Source organism: Aythya ferina (assembly GCF_964211825.1).
Source record: "Aythya ferina genome assembly, chromosome: 19".
Lineage (NCBI taxonomy): Eukaryota > Metazoa > Chordata > Aves > Anseriformes > Anatidae > Aythya > Aythya ferina.
Genome location: NC_140309.1, coordinates 2,091,103 through 2,110,455, shown reverse-complemented (window position 1 = coordinate 2,110,455; position 19,353 = coordinate 2,091,103). Strand labels below are relative to the sequence as shown.

The following is a 19,353-nucleotide window of genomic DNA, read 5'->3' as shown; positions in this document are numbered from 1 at the left end:
GAGGAATTTTTCTCTTCTAAACAAGAGCTGCTAGGGAGGATTCTGTAGCTTTTCAACATGTTTGTACCACTTTTACCTGGTAAGTTATGTTAGATTTGAACATCCTCAGGGATGGGATGGTTTCACAGGCTTCTGCATAGCTGGATTAGTCCCCAACTTCCAATCTGTGGTAGAAGCAATGGTCCGCTTTCTCTCCTTGCAATTTGGTGAGCTTTTTCCTGCCAGTTTCACTTCTGCATCTGGCAGTTGGTTGCATTCCTCTATGCAGAATGGCAGCTGGGGACTGTTTTGCTTAGTCAGCCTGATCTGCCAAGGGTGATGCAGGTAAGTAACAGTTTGTAGTGGAACTGGAGTGAAACTTTTAGAAAGCATCCAGGGATCTTAAAATTGAATAGGCCTCTCATAAAACTACTCCAATAGTTCAGGTCAGGCAGGTACCTAAACACTTGGTTGTATTAGAAAACAGCAGCAAGATAGCTAGTCACATTTAAAAATTAACCTTTGCTCTTGAAACAGTCATACAAAAGGAGGTCATCTTTGAAGGCAATGCTTCTGAATGTTAACCGTGAATGATGTTTCTACAAGGAAGAACAAATTAACTTCCAGGCTGTGGTCTTAACAGTTCTGATGTCATCTTTCTGTGCAGTGGAAGACTGGCTGCTGGGACTGTTGTATGACCCTTTTGGCATTCCTTCACCAGAAGAAACAGTACTTCCGCAGAATTTCCCTCTGTGCCTTCAAAGCTGAATATAGGCATTTTGCCTGAGACACTTGTAACTGTTACAGTGTCAGGCTGGCAATGCCAGCAAGGGCACTTAACATTCATGAGCACTGAGCACAGAACAAAGGATTATCACTTAAAGAATATAAAGCCATAATTTGCTGACATGTTCAGGCTGAGGTAATCTATCTGTGCACACTGAAATGTGTCTAAACCTAGCACAAACAGTAAGATCAAAGCTTTCCCCTATCAGTGCACTAACTGCCATGAATTCTTAGCAAATTAACAACTGGAACTGCGTATGATGTACTATAATACCAGCCACTGAACAAAATAAACATAGATTTAGGTGTAGTGAGAAGTCAGGTCAAGCTTGTGATTGTTAGATATTATTCATCTGCTAAGCCATTAGTAGATAATGCTAAAACTGCAGCAGATGTAAAGAGACATGTTAAGCCTTGGTTATGAAAGAGGGAAAAAAAGAGGAATGTGATATATGGCCTTCTTGTGAACCCTGCAAGTACTGAACAGGAAGCAAGTTTAAAGTGCAAGACAGTCAAGACAGATGCAGGCTTTCTGAGGTGTGTTTGATGTGCTTCTGGTCATTCCATTTTCAACAGTTAAATAGCAGTACAATGCTCTCCCAAAATGTTATGCTTCTGTAAAAGTGAACTTTGGCCACTGCCATTTATTTATGGTACCTTGGGTATCTCTGTATCTCTTAAGTACATACTAACATATATATAGTAAACTGTCCTTAGATGAAAGATGCTGTATGCAGTCTCCAGTATGTTTAAAAAGAGTTACTGAAAGCAGCACACACATCTTTGGTCTCACAAAGTTTAGGTTAGTCATGCAGCTTTAGTCTCCCATGCAAACATATATTTTACTGACATGTCTGTATCCTATTCTTTCTTACTGAAAACAAAGCCAGTTCAGAACCTGTGTCAACCCCTGCATTTGAAAAGCCAGTTGTGCGAACCTGCTGGACTGGCCTATTAAGTTACGTGTTCATGAGAGAAGACAGCAGCTTAAGGGTAAGCCTTCATTATGGGGGTACTTAGGTGTTTTATGTGACCTGGAACAAAATATTCGGTGTTACAACTGCCACTTCCCTTTTGTGACTGTAGCCTTATTTCACAGTTAGACAATAAAGTGCTCCCTGTCACCTTCTAACAAAGTAATCACATTGTACAAAAATCGATATATTTGTATACCAAGGACATACATCAAGAAAATATAAGAACAAAGCATTTTCATTCATGGTCTTAAAAAAATGCAAATTTATTTTAGATTTGCATAACATTTTTTATTTTTTTTAATGGCTGCAAAGGCACTTGCCAAAAGGAAAGCATTTGGCAGAACTGTATCAGAAGTAAAGACTGACAGGCCTGGCTTAATGGTTTCAGTATATACGCTGCGCAGAGCATCTTCCTTTTGAATGAATGGTAAGGGTAAGTCAACTATCTGCTAAAAGTCAGTTCTACTGAAAGAAGGGAGGCATGCAACATCAAAGACTTGTAACAGGTGAACAACTAAAGAGGAACAAATTCAATAGTCCGTAAATCCAACAGGGACAAGAATCTCTGCAACGAATTCCTGCATAGAACTGCAGTTCTCATTTGGTGATTGAATTGTGGAGGCAGCAGTAGTGCTACCAGACTTGAAGCTGCGAGTAAGGGAAACTAGGACCACCATGAGGGGAGAACCTGTGCTGCCAGGTGGATTGTACTCTGCCTGTCTTTTCAGACCCGGAGCATTGCTAGTTTGGGGAAGACTGAATGATGTAAGTCAGAGTGGGGCTGGAATGGTGTCAAGGTGGGTGTTGAGTGAAGTCTGGAGGGGCGATAAAACTGTGCAGGGAAAGAGAGATGTAGAGAAGCAGCAGCAGTAAGGCTGGCTGAAAATGCTAGGCACTGTTGTCAGCTGACAAAGCTACCTCTAGATCCCGCACTGTCCAACAACTTTTGACTGAGCTACGTTTCCTGCTGAAAAGCACTTTGTTATTATTGATCTGGTTCAAGTAAGAGCAAATTTTCAGTGTTCCCCAGAAACATTCTGAGGGGCACCTACACTGTCTAAAACATGGGCAGTTCAGAGGTTGACCTACCAAGACAGCTAAAAGGATCATTACCTTCTCATTGTCAGGCTTGCTGGGTGAGTCAAGCACACTCCCATCTGTGTGACACAGCTATAAGAGAGCTATGAAGCTGTTTCCTTCAGCTTACCTCCTGCCACATCTGCTGTAAGATTGTCTCGTGTGACCTGGCATGAGTAGTGAGGCACTGTAAGGTGCAAGACACGGCTTTGCTGTGAGCAGGCAGCACTCTGGAAGCTGATGAAAAAACATTCCATCTTTAAAAAGTCATCTGTTTTGCAGCTATGGGCTCAGCTGCAAAGTATGAAAGGAAATACTTTAAAGGGACTTCTTAGTTTTAGAGACTCATTCTCTGCATTTTACTTATGGACTACATATTGTTGAGTGTGACAAGAGTTATGGTTGACATAAGAAAACCTCACCTATCTCAGCTTCAGGCAGTCATAGTCTTCTTGCACTCCTGCACAGGGAAAGAGAAGCCTTAAATAATTTCTTTGACATAGTACAAGAGACAGACTCAGGAATGCTGAGAAAATATTTTGTGAAGTGGACTTTTTCTTGATTTTCAAGTTTGCATTCAGTATGCTTCACTTCAAAGTTATAGCTGTTGACACTGAGCAACCATTACATAATTCTTAAGAGGATAAATTATAAATTATTACTGAGGAAATAAAAATGCAAAGCCCCTTGGGAAGATGGCTTCATCTTCACATGGGTTTAATGAGTTCAACTAGAACTGTAGGCCATTAGTTCCTCGGGTAAAGCAACTTCTTCCATGGTCCAGGATTTTAGCTTTGACAACAATGCTGGCAAAATTTCTGTTATTTCCTGCTGTTGCTACTGACTCAGAATACCAACTCAGAAATACTGACTCAGAATAAATCTGACAAAGATAGGCACAGGACACAGTAGTAATCAGTCTGCTAGAAAAGGGGCAAAAATCATCTCTTAATCCCTCCTAACGATCACTTTCTGTTGACCCATTTCTTATTTTACCTGTCTGCTTTAATTTGATGTGACCATATCCCAAAATATTTAAGTACTGTTTTTTTCCTCACTTTAGTTATGCAGAAGAGCAGAATGATTTTGCTTTCAGTTTACAAATAAGAACAGTTTCCCATCACAGCTTATTCAACCTTGTCTCCTTTCTATGATTTACTGCACTTTCACTTGCCGTGATGGTTTGGGGCTGTACTGTAAACCAAAGCATTAAAAATTATTTCAGTTAAAGAAATCTTATGACAACTATCAAATAATGTACTTAAGGCCACAAGATGTGCAGCTGTTTGATCTTCTCACTGTCTTGCTCTGAGGACAGCCAAAGATAGAGGAATGTCTTTTTCATTGCTGATGACCCATAAATGGGATGCAGACAGAGATTACCATTCTCTTCCTTTCCCAGCTCCTTTTTTCTCCTCCCTTTTTGGTTCATAGCAGAGGTTCGTTCTCTAAAATTCTAAGAATGACTGTACTAGGCTAGAAATAAGTCCTGTGAAGCCTGTCTCCAATCACAGCTAGCAGCTGAAGCTCTGAGAAGAGCCTAAGAGGCTATACATGTACTAATACATCTCTGGTACGAACGCTGATCATCCACCAATCTATGACTCAGGGACTACTAGTGACAAGTGCCATCTTTAAGAGCCATAGATGTACTTCTCTTTGTGAATATATCTGGTCTTTTTATTTTTTTTCAGCCAAATCCTATTTTGGTATCCAAAACATCCCGTAGCAATTAGTTACCCAGTTTCCCTGTAGGCACCCAACTTGATTTATTTTATTTGACATTCTCCCAATTCTTCTACTAGTCACGTTCACTTTCTTTACACTACTTATAATTTTACTACCCACCTTCACATAGTCAAAACCACTCTGAAAATCTCTTCTTCAGTGTTTCCTTCTGTCGAAGTTAATTCATATCCTCAATGCTGATTTTCTCTATTCAATTCTAACACTACTAAAACAGTTCTGGAGTGGGAGAGATGAGAGCTGCACATGTTCACTTTTAAGCACAGTGAAAATTTGTGTTTTCATCTCTGTTCCTTTTCTAATCCCGTCTAAACTCACTTTCTTTTCCTTTTTGGGCACTGACACAGCTGTGAGCTGACACTTTTATAGACCTACTGTAACATCACAATTTCTGTGACAAGCAACATTGTTTCAGCGACCATCACTGGGTACCAGGTTAGGCTTCTATCAGCACTGAACTCCCCCTGAGTATTGCCCACACCAGTAGATGCATAGTCCTGCAGTCCCTCACAGCAGCTCCAGAGAAGTTAAGGTGAGGAGCACAAGCCATCATCTGTCTCACCAACCTCTTTTTGAGTGCACTCCTGCACAGGCTGGGCACAGGCCATCAGTCCCCATAGGAGTTAATCACTTTCTGTGGAAGCTGACCCGCTTTCCTGAGTAAGCTGCTCTGAGGAGAAGTGGGCAGCCTCCCTCAGCACATGAGTACTCCTCCTTCGCTAAGCCATTTATGAGGCTGGACTTCCCCTTCAGGCCATAGTTTCCCTCAGCACCTGGTGTTTTTAACCTGTTTCCACGCATCTGGGCTGATAGTAGAGCACTTACCTGTGCTTTGGATGATGCCCTCAGGACTGCCTGGGGATGCAGACAGGCAGTTCCAGCAGCAGCAGCCCCAACCCCTGGGGTTCGGTCTCTCTCCTCCTGGGACCCACAGGGAGCCCCTGATAGCACTGGGGCTGAGTGGGTGGTGGAGCTGAGAGGGGCTGAGGGGACATCGGGAATGAGGGACCATCAACGGGGCTAAGCGGCACTGAGGGGGACTGACGGGGGGATGAGGGGGATTGAGAGGGCTGAGGAGAACCGGGAAACCAGTGGGTCTGAGGGGACGGCGGAACTACGGGGGGAATGAGAGGGGCTGAACCAGACCGGGGGCACTGAGGGACCATGGGGAACTGAGAGGGGCTGAGATGAACTGAGGGGACTGAGGGGGACCAGGGGGCACTGGAAGGACGCTGGGACTGTGGGGGGACCGAGAGGGGCTGAGGGGAACCAGTGGGAAACAGCGTGAGGCCGAAGGGGCGACGGGGACAAGGCGCCAGCGGCCGGGCTGAGGGGGACCGGGGGCCGCTGAGGGCAACCAGCGGGGCTGGAGGGACACTGGGGGCGCCGAGGGGACGGCGGTGCCGGGGAGCCCGGGGGGGCGGGAGGGGAGCGGGGGAACCGGCGCGTCGTGGGCGGGGGGCACGTGCCGGGCGGCGCGGGACGGCTCCGGTGCTGCCCGGCGGCGGCGGCCCTCGCGCGGCGGCCGTTGGGGCGTGAGCGGCCGCCCCGTCCCGGCCCGTCCCGTCGCCATGGAGGAGCCGCTGCTGCCCGCCCCCATCAACCCCAACAACTTCCCGGCCAAGCTGTGGCGCCTGGTGAACAGCCCGCTGTTCCGCTCCATCCGCTGGGACGCCCGCGGCGAGGGGCTGCTCATCGACCAGCCGCTCTTCGAGTCCGAGCTGCTGGGCGCGGGGCCGGGCCGCAACGCGGGGCCGGGCGGCGACGGGGCGGCGGGGGCCGGCGATCTCTTCAAGACCACCAACTTCACCAGCTTCATCCGCCAGCTCAACCTCTACGGCTTCCGCAAGGTGGTGATGGGGCCCGCGGGCGGCGCGGCGGGGACCGGCCCCGGCCCCGGCCCCGGCCCCGGGCTGGGCCCAGGGGGCGACGGCGGCTCCGGGGGGCCCCTGCACCACTTCCACAGCCCCCACTTCCGCCGCGACCGCCCCGACCTCCTCGTCCACCTCAAGCGCCTGACGAGCGCCAACAAGGCGAAGCTGGCGGCCGGGCTGGAGGTGACGAGCCGCCCGCCCAACCGCTTCCAGCGCCTGCTCGGCGCCTCGCTGCACGGGGACCTGCTGCTGCCGCCCTCGACGCCCGGCAAGGCCGAGCGGCCCGGTGAGGCGCGGCGGGGCCTGCGGGAGGCCGGGCGGGGCGCGGGGCACGGCTCCCGGCGCGGCGGCGGGGATGCTCCACGAGCTTTCACCTCGTAGAGGAGAAAAGGCCTGGTTGTAAGATTTCTGACAGGCCGCTCCCAAGAGAGAATAGTTTGTAAAGAGGATCGAATGACAGGGTGAAAGCTGAACGGAACATAACATTGTTAGAAAGCCTCAGAATATGTTTTATTATCTTCCTAACCCTCCTTGAGAGGGTCTGAGTTTTCCAAGACAAGCCTGAGCTCTTGGAGGATCATTCCACAAATTCCAGATAAGAGAAGGAGAATTATAGTTGGCGTTGTCCTTGTTTGCTGTGCTCTCAGCCTGACCCAACCATGGGCTGCTACCCAAAGAGCAGTCCTGCTCCCAGCTCCCGTGACCACACATTGCCATCATCTTCGTTGCAGTTGTTGGCTGTACACCGTGCCCTGAAGGGAAGAGCAGGGGCTGCCCCTGTAGGGCTGACCTGGGTGCAGAACTGTGAGGCTCGGGGTAGGAGAAGTGGCAGGACTCTGCAACCAGAAAGGAAAAAGCAGATGGTGTACTGCCTCTTGCGGTACCAGCCCTCACTGAGGGCAGGTCAGGGTATCCTGATATTTATTCTTGGTTGTTGTTTCCAGGTAGTAACTGTAATCTAATTGTGTGGTGTTTTCTGTAATGTGAGTGGAATTGCACCTGTAATAGCAAGGAAACAAAAAGAAACTTCTAGGAAGGGAAGAAGCTTGCTTCAATATTGAGTCTAGGAAGCATTTAAAGATTTTGTTTCAACATTTTCAAGGCTAAGATAAGTAATTACGGAGGCCTTCAATGAAATCAGGTCTGAACTGGTGTACTACAGGCCATTGATAGAGTAAATCCTAAGGAAAACACAGCCTTTTTTTTCCCCCGTCTGTTTTTATGGGTGCATTTTTGTCCCAGTTTTTAGAGAGCTTTTGCTCTAGGAGTCTGAGTTTCTAGAAAGAAAAAGAGAACATCAGTTTTTATAGCAATCGAGTTCTGACAGGCTGACAATTTACTGTGCACTCTGTTCTGTACTGACTAGGGGCATGTCTTACTTTGCTTTAAGTATGAGGTAATGTGATAGGTGGAAGATATTTTTGTTTGCAAAGTGTCAGTCTGTTCCAAATGTCTTGCAACATGTAGCTCTGTGTTAAATGTCCAGGAACAATTCCTGTTAACGCACTGGTACATTGTAACCTGATAATTGTAACCTGAAACTAGATAATCTTAATTTCCCTATCCAAAGGTAAAATAGGAAGAAAGGAATCCTCATACTCTCTTCGTTCACTGTTTTTATATGGTAAAAATACTGGACAGGAAATAAACAGTCCTATACATAAACTCTTACTAATGTTTAGGGGGCAGGTAGTATTTATTTAGTGATTCCTAATGGTTTAATAAGAACTTGTGGAATAATGACTGTATGTTACCCATTTCTTGAGTTAGTTCCTATCAGAAGAGTGAAAGAGGTAAACGCGAAGCTGTTTTTTAAAAAGTCTAGTTTGATGCAAACCATTCTTAAGCTTATAATTAGTATAGCTGTACACAGCACTGTGGAAAAGTCATAAATACGGTAGTTCTTTTAGGAATTCAATGAGCATAAAGGCATTCTGACTTTTATAGTCAGTGTTCTGAGAATGTCAGCAAAAAATCTAATAGAAACTATGTCGTCATGGCATAAGACGTATCAGTATCTAAACTGAACTAGTTATGCTGACTGGAAAAAAGTTGACTTAAAAATGACAAGTGATCTTTGATGTTAATCAAAGATCGGCTGTGTATAGAAGAAAGGATATTCTTTAAACATACACAACAATGAATTACAAAGCTTGTAGCCTTCTTTCTCCTTCTCCTTTTTGAAAAAGACTTGGTTGTTCATGCAGAAATATTAAAATCCAAATCAAATTGGGGCATAACCTGGCTAAGGAAAATAGCTGTTTTAAACTTTTAACACTTCCAAAAGTTATAAAACAACAACAACAAACAAAACCACAAGTTCTAAGTGAAAATGCCTTATCTGTAAGTGTTGATGCAAGATCTTGATTACAAATTCATTATTCTTTTCTTTTACAGGTTACTTCTAATACTTCCCTTTTTCATTATCACTGGAGTCCTTCTGTAACTTACAAAGAAGCCAAGTGATATGCATCTCTGGCTTCCTCCAGTGCTAATTTGCAGTTTTAGTTTTTCATACTAGAGAACAAGAGGCTAGTACGATGAATGGCACTTGGGAAGAAACAGTTGCTTTTATACCCTTGTCTACAGCTCTTTCTTCAGATTCAACAATAAATGTTTCTATCATTTCTTTTTTCCTTGACAAATTAAATGATTTGCCCTGAAACATATGAACTTGGATTTCAAAACCACTTGGAGGATTTTGACATTGCCTTTCTTTGGCTGTCTTTGAGCTTTCAGCATTGGAGTTTCATATATTCCGGCTTTATGATTTGTTTTTCATCTTTTATTTTTAATATACTGTCTGATTTAACACACAGTACTTTTAAAATTGGTTTAGTGTGGTTTACTAGTTTACTATGCATTATATGTTCATTATACTACATTTATAAATACAGATAACTGGTTACTGCAGGCTTATGGAGAAATGCTACATAGACTACTGTGTGCTGACACTGCACCCATGTGCCACTGCAGCTGTTACTGTATGTTCAGGTGGAAGAATACAGTCAGTTTCTGGATTAAGTATATTGAAAGAAGTGTTGTCTTCCCAAATAATGTTTTAGAGCCTTGGCTCCCCGTATTACCTTTCATTACCTGTGAAAACTCCTTTCATTCACACTTGTTTTATTTAATTTTGTACCCAATGCAGGACTGCTGACTGTAGGACAGTTTCATGGACCTTATCATCAAGACAGTTTATTTCCTTACTCTTACATATCGGCCTCATCCCACAACCACAGCACGTTACCGTCAAAAAGTTTAGATCGGACTCCAGTCCCTTCCAGAACGTGGCAGAATTCTCTTGGGTTTGTTCCAGGACATGAGGCTTCCCCAGCCTTTTCAGATAAAGGGGTTGCCTTTCCAGTACTCCAGAGGTTTCCAACAGAGGTCACGTACACACTACAGCCCAGCACCTCTTCTGTGCCACTTCAGCAGCGGTCTCAAGCCATTGCCACGTCCCCTCCAAAATACAGCAGCTACACATCTTCAATGCAGTTCTCACAAACCTATTATCCAACAGGTGAGAAAAAATTCTAAAAGTTATAACTTTTCTATAATGCTGTGTCATGTGTATTTCAAGTGAGAATTAGAAATTTTAAAGTCTAAGAGGATGAGAGACCTTTTAAAGTAAAAACGTTTCCTGTTTGAAGTTCCTGCCCTTCCTCTAGATTTGGAGTGTTCTCTGGTGATTTTCCATGTAGCCTCTCTGTTGACAGTGAGGAGAAAAGTATTTGTCCACAACTAGTCAGTGTTAGCCTAACTTTTTATTTATTTATTTATTTATTTTTAAATAAAGGAAAACTGAGGGGGATGATACTAAACCACTGATAACTTGTTGAAAATATGATACTCCTCAGTCCTACGTTTTTCCAAGTAACTTTTTTAAGCTGAAGATCACTCAGAAGTCTTCTGCAGAAAATTTAATTCTGGTCTGTAATCTGTTTTATTTTCTCTCTCTTTTTTTTTTTTTTCTAGCTTCTTCAATGTTGTACTTTTATGCACTTAAGACTGAAGAGTTACAAAAGTCTTGACTACCTTCTATTGTCTAAAACAGTTCTGCTAAACTTTTCAGTCTTCCTACAGACAAGTGTTGTTTGTTTTTGTTTTTGTTTTTGTTTTTGTTTTTTTTTCCTAGAAGGTAGTTGAAGCTAATTAATCTTCTGCCTTTGCTTTGAACTGCAATAAAACATGCAGAAGTTTGGGGGGCTTCTCTTTGTTAGTTTTTTCTTTCCCTAGAACTTCAGAACATAGTGACTCTTTCCTTGAACAAATTAAAACTCAGTTATTACTCTCACTTTCTGCCTGTTCCTCCCTTGGCAACTGCACCTTCATGAGTCAGATATCCCTGTTTAGAAATCCTGCATGTGGTAGCTGCTGTCTTTCTCCAACAAGTACACAATGAAATCTTCACATCTTTTGTGTGTATCTTCTGAGACCTCTGCAGAGAATATTAGCTCATGTTTCAAACAATAATCACTACTTTCCGTTACATACTGGTTAAGGAAGGATTCTGAGGAGTTATGCAAATCCTGTGTATGTTTGTAAAGGTTTAAGGGACAGGGAACTTTTGTCATATGTCCCTTGCCCTGTGCTGCTTATAAAGATTACTGGTAGCTAGTGCCTACATTACAATCTGCAAGTTATTAAGCTCCTCCAAGGAGCAGGGTGACATGAGCATGCAAGCTTAAGGTCGGAAATGGTCCCTACTTCTTGCTTCTGTCTGGACATAGAGCATAGGCTGAGATTCATCTTCTTCAATTTTAGATGCTTATATCTCAGTTTGTCCCCCAAACCTCGTCCATAGTCAAACAAAGGAAATGGACATCTCTAGGGTTTGATTCATATGGCTTGTGTTAGACTTTGTTTTAGGCACTACCAGGAAATGAGTGATCCCACCCTATTTTGCAGTATTGACTGTAGAGGAGTTGAGCGTGACTAGGTTAGATTTAGACATGATTCTGTAGATCTCCGAACTGGATGACACTAATATGTCTCACTGTAGTTATAAAAGTTTAAAGAAGAAATCAGTTATGGTGCTCAAAAATCTTTTCTCTCTTTGCAATAGCATGGGAAAAGCACAGACAGAATCATTAGCAGGGGGAAAGCATGATAAAAGCAAATTTTGCAAGGTATGAAAATTAACGTGTAATTCAAACAAAAATAGAGAAAGGTATGGAGTCTAGACTTTTGAAAACTCCAATGAGTTCATTAGTACTTCTGAGAAGAAAGGTTTGTAATTGACAAGTCAAATTGACATTTGACTGTTTTATAAACTACTTCATGTTCACTGCTACTTTGGACACTGTTTTTACTTCTTTTCCTGTGTATCTCTTCATCTCTCTGCTATCCTTTTTGTTGTATACTGTACCTTACAGAATGCTGAAAGCTTATTTTTTCATATGTCCACATGAAAAAGTCTAGTTTCCTTCATCTCGAGAGCACAGAACCAAGGTTAGCTTATTTGAAAAGTGATAGTTAATCTTAAAGTATGTATTTAATAAGTGACAGGACTAAAGAATCTATGTCCAATCTTGTAGTTGACTCTCTTCATTTCACTTATAATGAACATAATGTTTTTGTAGTGCCATTAAATCAAAGTAGAACTTTGTCAACAGGTTGTCACTATGTATATTCAAATTTCTTTGTTAACTTAAGAAACCAAAAGTTTTCCTTGTTTTTTTTTTTTCCATTATGATTCTTATTGGAAAGGCAATAAAATTAGATGCTCATCTGGATTTTTTTTTTCTCTAGTATTAGAGAATAGTTGTTTTAAGAATTTAGTTCTGCAACTTCAGCTAACTGCAAAACCTTTGATAGTAGTAGGATTGCATAAAAGAAATGTAGTGAAGCTTGAGTATTCTAATAATGAAAAATAAGTCAATGAGACTATGTGAGAAACATTACTTATTGGTGCTACCTGATACAGCAGGTCCAGTCATGTCTTCTGAATACATCTGTGTCTGTAGAGTTCATTTACATATGATAACCTTTCTGGTGAGTGATAGCTTAGGAGTAGTCATATTATTCTGAATGGTACGTTCTCTCTTAAGATAAATATATATTTATCTTTTCTCATATGTAAAGCTTAAAATTCACGTATGAGTTAGTCAGAAGGGGTATCTTAAATAAACAGCTGGAAATATAGCATCTGTGTTTTAACACAGCATAAATAGCACGGTATTTTCCCTTGACAAAAGCAGACTGGATGCATTAGTAATGCACTTGTAAAACTAGTAGTAGGATTCATCTTGCCTAAGATTCATCTGAATGTATAATATTGAATTGTATGTGCCTGGGCTTGTCAGATTATATATATTCAGCAAAGAGAAACAGGCACCTCCCAGATGTTGAGTCATTCCAACTTTCTTAGATATATACCTTTGGAAGACAACTCTTATCTTTCTGATGAGCCTATTTCTGTATCAATGGTGTAGAGAGCACAGATGACTAGTTTTGAAAACTGGTAGACTGTAGCAGTAATGCAATTAATCCCACCTAAATGTCTAAGACATTTCCTGTTTTCCTTTATGGAAGAGACCTTGGATGTCATCCTCATTCTCATCAGTCTTTTGGTTTGTAAAGGATCACAGCTTGCACAGCTGTTGCATTCAGGTCCATCATGACATGTTCATTGATCTGACAAGAAGAGGCACAGTTGCTTTCCATAATTTCCTGCACAGCTTTGGTACTGTTACTCATAAAACTGAGTCATCTCACTTCCCTTAAGCATAACATTGTGAACTGACATGATAAGGTCACACTGAAAAGGTGGTCTTCAGGGTTCTTCCCTGGTATTTTGCATGTAGCCTGTGCTTGAGAAGAATGGAAGAAGCTGGAGTGTCAGTCTCATCCCCTGTGGCACAGCTGAGTTGCTAACACTGTTTATCAATGTCTATTGCTATCTTGAGTACATAGAGAGGTATATGTTTTCCTTCAATTTCCAACAGATCTTTGGAGAAATTACTATGGTTGTTCAAGCGTGGAAAAGATCTGCTGCTGATCATACTGTATTTGTATTTGTTTGGGAACTCTCCTGAGCTGGCATGTGCTGTTAGAACATAGGAAATCATGCAGGGCAAATGGGTATACATCAAGCTATAAGCATGAAGCTATTTTCATGTTCTCAGATTTTGTTTATGTTTAGGTTCTAACTCCCAGATGCATTTGGCAAGGTATGCCTCCGCTGAGACCATGGCTGAACTTAGGCATATCTATCTGTGCCTATGTTAGTATATTGAACTTCGCAGGTAAAGAGCCTGGGTGTCTTGATCCACTCTAGAATTAGACTGCTAGTTAGCACTCTGCCTGGAAAGTACTGTGCTAAGTTTTGCAGTTGGCATGGGCAAGGGACCATTCCCAACAGGCAGTTTGGATGTGGTTATTTTGACTTGGAAGAGTAAGAAATTTTAATGTTATTAACAGAGTCTGTTCCAGAGAACAGATCTGGATGCATTAAATTTACTGGTAGAGCTGTAGCCTTTGTGTCTTCACCAAAGATTATAATTGATATGTATTTCTCTACTGAAACATCGTAAGCACTTAAAATAATACTGTCTCAAAAGGAGGGAGATGTATATAAGAACTGCCATTTTATCACAATGGTTTCTAGTTTGCTTAATGGAGTGACTCATGATTTCCATAGGACATTTTTGTAATTTCTTCACTTGTATTATTTGTCTGTGAACTTTTTTTCTATTCTTGGAAAAAAATGGAACATGATCTGCTGAGGAGATTATGTAATCATTTGTGTGTGTGTGTGACCTGTGATTGAAAGACTTGAGATAAATGCTTGTATTGGATCCTTTGTAACATCGCTAGGAAGCCTGTTCCAGTGTTTGACCACCCTCACAGTAAAGAAATTTTTCCTCATGTCCAGTCAGATCCTCCACCAGTACAGCTTTATGCTGTTCCTGCTCATCCCGTCATTGGTGAGCAGGGAGAAGAGACTGGTGTCTCCTTCTCCACTTCCCCTCCTTAGAAAGCTGTGGAGAGCAGTGAGGCCACCTTTTAGCCTTCTTTCCTCCAAGCTGGGCAGGCCAGGTGTCCTCAGACTCTCCTCATTGGAGTTGTTGTTATGGAGTGTTGGTATGGAGGAGGTGGTATTGTGGAGTGATTGATTTCAGGCCTCAGAACTCCACTGATGTATAAACTGTAGACCAAATTTTCACTGTTGGTACTGTATTCAGTTTTGGGCCCCTCACTACAAGAAAGACATTGAGGCCCTGGACCGTGTCCAGAGAAGGGCTACGAAGCTGGTGAAGGGCCTGGAACACAGGTCCTGTGAGGAGCGGCTGAGGGAGCTGGGGTTGTTTAGTCTGGAGAGGAGGAGGCTCAGGGTGGAGCCTCCTCAGGATGGTATTGCTCTCTACAGTTACCTGAAAGGAAGGTGTGGGGAGCTGGCAGTCAGCCTCTTCTCAGAGGTAAATAGTGATAGGACTAGAGGGAATGGCCTCAAGTTGTGCCTGGGAAGGTTTAGGTTGGAAATTAGGACACATTTCTTCTCAGAAAGAGTGGTCAGGCATTGGAATGTGTTGCCCAGGGAAGTGGTGGAGTCACTGTACCTGGGGGGTGTTCAAAGAAAGGTTGGACCTGGTGCTTAGGGACATGGTTTAGTGGGTGACATTGGTAGTAGGGTGATGGTTAGACCAGCTGATCTTGGAGATAATAATGATTCACTATTCTTAGTGATTCTATGATTCTATAAAACTTAGAAGCTTTTTTTTTTTTTTTTTTTATTTTCCAACAGCTAGATGTTAGATCATTCCTTGTTTTTCCACAGTGCTAACAACTAGGTTGATTCTTTAAGTTTTGCTAATATCATATTCGTATCATAAATTCCTGGAGTCAATGCCATTAGTATTACTGATAGCTGACTTCAGAATGATTTTAGTGAGGTTAATGTTGTCATCCCTCCAGCTACATTTCACTTATTTTTATATAATTCATTTAATTTTGCCAATGGTGAGAAAACAGGATTTAGCGAATGCCTCAATAGCTCTCTGCTTTGGAGCAGAGAATATAGATCTCTGCTTTGGAGATGAGAATGTTAGCCTTAATCAGATCAAATGACCATATAGCTCATCATTTCCTTTGACAGTAATTCCCTGAAGCTGCAGTGTTGGAGCATTTTGGAAAAGCATCATTCTGTGTTTGCTCTACTCTTTTACTCTTCCTTAGGCATTAATCAACTATAACATGAGTTGTCGAATTTAATAGCCCTCGATGGATTTGACTTCCATGAACTTGTCTTTTTTTCCCAACCAATGTAGACTCGTTGTATATCTGTAACAAGGAGTTCATAACTTAATTGCATTTTGTGCAAGGCACCTTTTCTTGTCTCTTTTAACCCAATTAAATATTAATTGAATCTCCATTAGTTTGTTTTCTTTGTGTGCGTGTGTGTAAATGTGTCTCTACGGATATCCCCTTCACTGCACCGTTTGTGATTCTAATAACTTTTAGTGATTTCCCTTGGTTGCATTTTCTCAAGATCAGAGATTTCTCTAGAATTTTCTAGATTTCTCTGCCTGGCTTGGCTGTTTGTTGAGGAGTGCTCTGTAAATCACCCATGTTGCCTTCCTTGTAACTTTCCAGTTCTGTTATTTTCTTAGAGAGTTGTAAAATCAAAAATTATACACAGTGGTCAAAGTGTGGGTGAATCATGGGTTTATGCAGTGGAATAATAATGTTTCTATTTCTTTCTCCATTCCCTCATAATAGTTTTTAACAACCTGCCATTTTTGATTTTTGGGGTCTTTCTGACAGCTCCTGAGTGTCAAGCTGCTGTTAATTTTTATTTTACCAAAGTACGGAGCTTTATCTGGTGGGTGGTAGCTTTGGGAGATTCATAGGGCTTTTTGCATGCCTCCATAGCTGGCTGCTTGTTTCTGCCATGAAAAACCTGGTGCAATTAGCAAGCATCACCTCGCTATTCCCTCACCCTATTTTTAAAGTAGTTTATTGAAATGATGAACTGCATGAGTTCTAGTGCAGGTCCTCCCTCGCTTCATTCACCTGTGAAAAGTGACTGCTTATTCCTATATTCTGTGTCCTGTCTTTAAAACAGACTGTTTTTTTAAATGTGCAGCCTTCCCTCTCACGCTGTTGTTGCTTAGGTTTTGTAAGAGTTTTTGATGATGAATTTGCTAAAAGCTTTCTTGAAACCAAACTATCATATCAGGAAGATCACCATTATCCATGTTCATTTACCTACTGCAGGTCTTTCAAGACAGCAGTGAAGGGTGATGACTTCCTTTTAAATAAATGAAAAGCATTCTTGTTGACTCAGCCTCCATAATATGTTATCCGGTATCAACTAATTCTCCATTATATTTCCTTCTATTTTTTCTTGTTCAACTGTTAGGATTTATAATTTGTATTTCCTTGTAATGTTTTTGTTAATATGTTTCTAAATAATTTTCTTTAAGTATTGATTTCTTTTCTTGAGTTCTTTGCAACCTGTCTGGATATCCAAATATATTTTCAGTATGTTTGAAATATGATCATTTGACTCCTGTGCAGGAACATTCATCATGCAGAGTGTTTAGTCTTTTCCTTGTTCTGTGAGATATGCTGTTAATTGCTCTCTGCTTGTCCTCAGTGTTTTGTTGCTGTCCCACTGACGGCAATTCCATTCTTGTACATTGGCGCTCATATTCTACATACTGTGTACTCTAGACTTTGAGAAATTTTTATTTTCCATCCAGAGCCTGTATGGACAGAATTGCCTCTTTTGTGACAGAAACTAAATCTATTCTGAGTCTGATCCATCTTGTTTGCTGAAAAGGACTATATCTCTTTCTTAATTTATTCAGTAATTATTCCTTTATTCCCTAAGATACTGTTCACGCCTGTCTCCTTAGTATTTGAATGAGAGACATGCTCACTGTCAACTGTTTCATAGCAGCCAGTAACAAAATGTGCTTTACCTGCTAATTTCTTCTGGGTATGGCTAGATTAACTAAGTCTTAGACAACAGGGTTTGGAAATGTATTCACTCCAGTTTTATACTACTTTTAATATAAGCATGTGAGTGAAGCAGATACGTTTGTTGAATGAATTAATTCAATTTGAAGACATAAGGTGCAGTAAATGAATCAACATTTTTACCTTTGATAACACTCCCTGTCAGTAAATGCTTTCTTGAATGTTTTTTAAAAGTTATTTGGATAAATGGTGAATCTCCCTTTTTGACCATGGGTGATGATGTTGCTTATCTCAAATTGACCTCTGTCTTATGGTAGAATTGCTTCTGAATTGACTCATTGTTTATCTCCTACGATACTGCACAAATGCCATTGTTCTTGCTGTTAGATCAAGTCACTGTTGTAGCCTGTGAGCCCCCCCCCCCAAAAAAAATCTTTTCAGTACAAACCATCGAGTTTATATGACTTCCTCTAATTCAAAAACATTCAGAATGTCATCAATCTCTTGTCCTCTAGACAGTTATTTTTGTTCTCCTCACTTTGATTTACAAACATAAAAATGTTTGATTAATGAGTTGCTTTTGCTCTAAGTTCTACTAGTTGTGAAAAGAGTATTGTCATTTATCTTGTAGTATATTGTAGAAAATAATCTGCAATTAATAATTTACACTTACCTAGTACTTCACAAGCACTTCTGCCCTTCACATCCTTCCTTTTCTTTCATTAGAAAATAATGTTTTTATAATTTGTGTTTGCTTTTTGTTAGGGTCACTTTAACAGGCTACAAGAAACCTCTCATTTGTCATTGCTCTCTTGCTTCACCTTTACAAGTCTTTTAAAAGCTTTTTTGGTGTTTTTCTTGGGTTTGTAAACATCCTTTGGAGTTTCCAGTGAGTGAGATATTACCAAACCAAGGTATCATTTAGGTTTTTAACAGTATCCAGATCTGTAATCCAGATCCTGATCTCTTTCTCTCCTGAAAGAGGTCCAGATTTCATCATGAAGTTGCTCAGAATTCGCTTCTGGAATTACAAATCATACACAGATCTCATGCTTGCTTAGAAGGATGTCCACTAGCTCTTTCTTTGTTGTTTAGCTCCCATGTTTGTTTCTCTGAATCAAAGAAAAAATCTGCAATATCATATTTAAAAGGGCAATAAGAATAGATTAAAAAAAAAAAACACATTTGGTTATCGTAGCAACTATCTCATGTGAAATCCCATGTAAATGTCAAATGTTGCAAATAAATTTGATCTGTTTGCCACCTCAAATTATGCTTTTTAGTCCCTGTTATGATCGTTGGACTAAACATGATAACATCAAGCACTTAGTTTTCTCAGAATGATGGGAAATCTTAGAGCTTATCCATGATGCAAATGATGCCTTTACTTTAAAATTAAGTATCTCTGCACGTCACCAAAAATTATACCTGCAGAACGTTGCCTCATATATAAAGTTGCTTTTTAGAGTAAAATTGCTCTTTAATGTCAATGTGTATGTATGAATATCTAGAGTTTTCTTGTGTGAATTCCCTATGTTATATTGTGATGGAAAAAGTCAAGCAGCTAAATGAAAGAGGTGATATGGGTATGCAAAAGATTGTGACAGACATATTCATATATGTTAACATATATTCATATACATACATATGTATAAAAAGTTATAATATTTGTATATGTTATAATATATTACAACAAATATATCTTCATATGAAGAAATCAGTCTTAAAGTTGTTCAGGAGTTAATAATACATTTCTGGAATTTAGTTAGTTTGCTATGTGATTATTGAAACGTTTAACCAAAGTAAGCAATAGAACTCTGCATGCCAAACACAAATTCTGGAAGTCTGATAGCTGTTTGATTTCTTGTAGCTGCACTGCAGTGTTGCTCACCAACTACCCACATAGATCCTCTGACTGGCTATGCTAGTCCTACAGCTTCGACGTACACCCACTGCAGCTTTTTCCAGGTGAGTGCAGCATACTG

The 19,353-nt window shown here is 41.2% G+C and overlaps 1 protein-coding gene across 1 annotated transcript in view; it reads left to right on the top strand.

Annotated features, from left to right (window-relative positions):
* Positions 1-6,136: 6,136 nt before the first annotated feature.
* Positions 6,137-19,353, top strand: part of HSF5 (heat shock transcription factor 5) — a gene marked incomplete at its 5' end in the record, with an annotated part of 28,200 nt that continues 14,983 nt past the window's right edge. The window contains 3 exons of the mRNA XM_084492969.1: positions 6,137-6,725; positions 9,591-9,962; positions 19,239-19,336. Coding sequence (XP_084349095.1) covers positions 6,137-6,725; positions 9,591-9,962; positions 19,239-19,336 — 1,059 coding nt within the window. The remainder of the gene's footprint in view (positions 6,726-9,590; positions 9,963-19,238; positions 19,337-19,353) is intronic.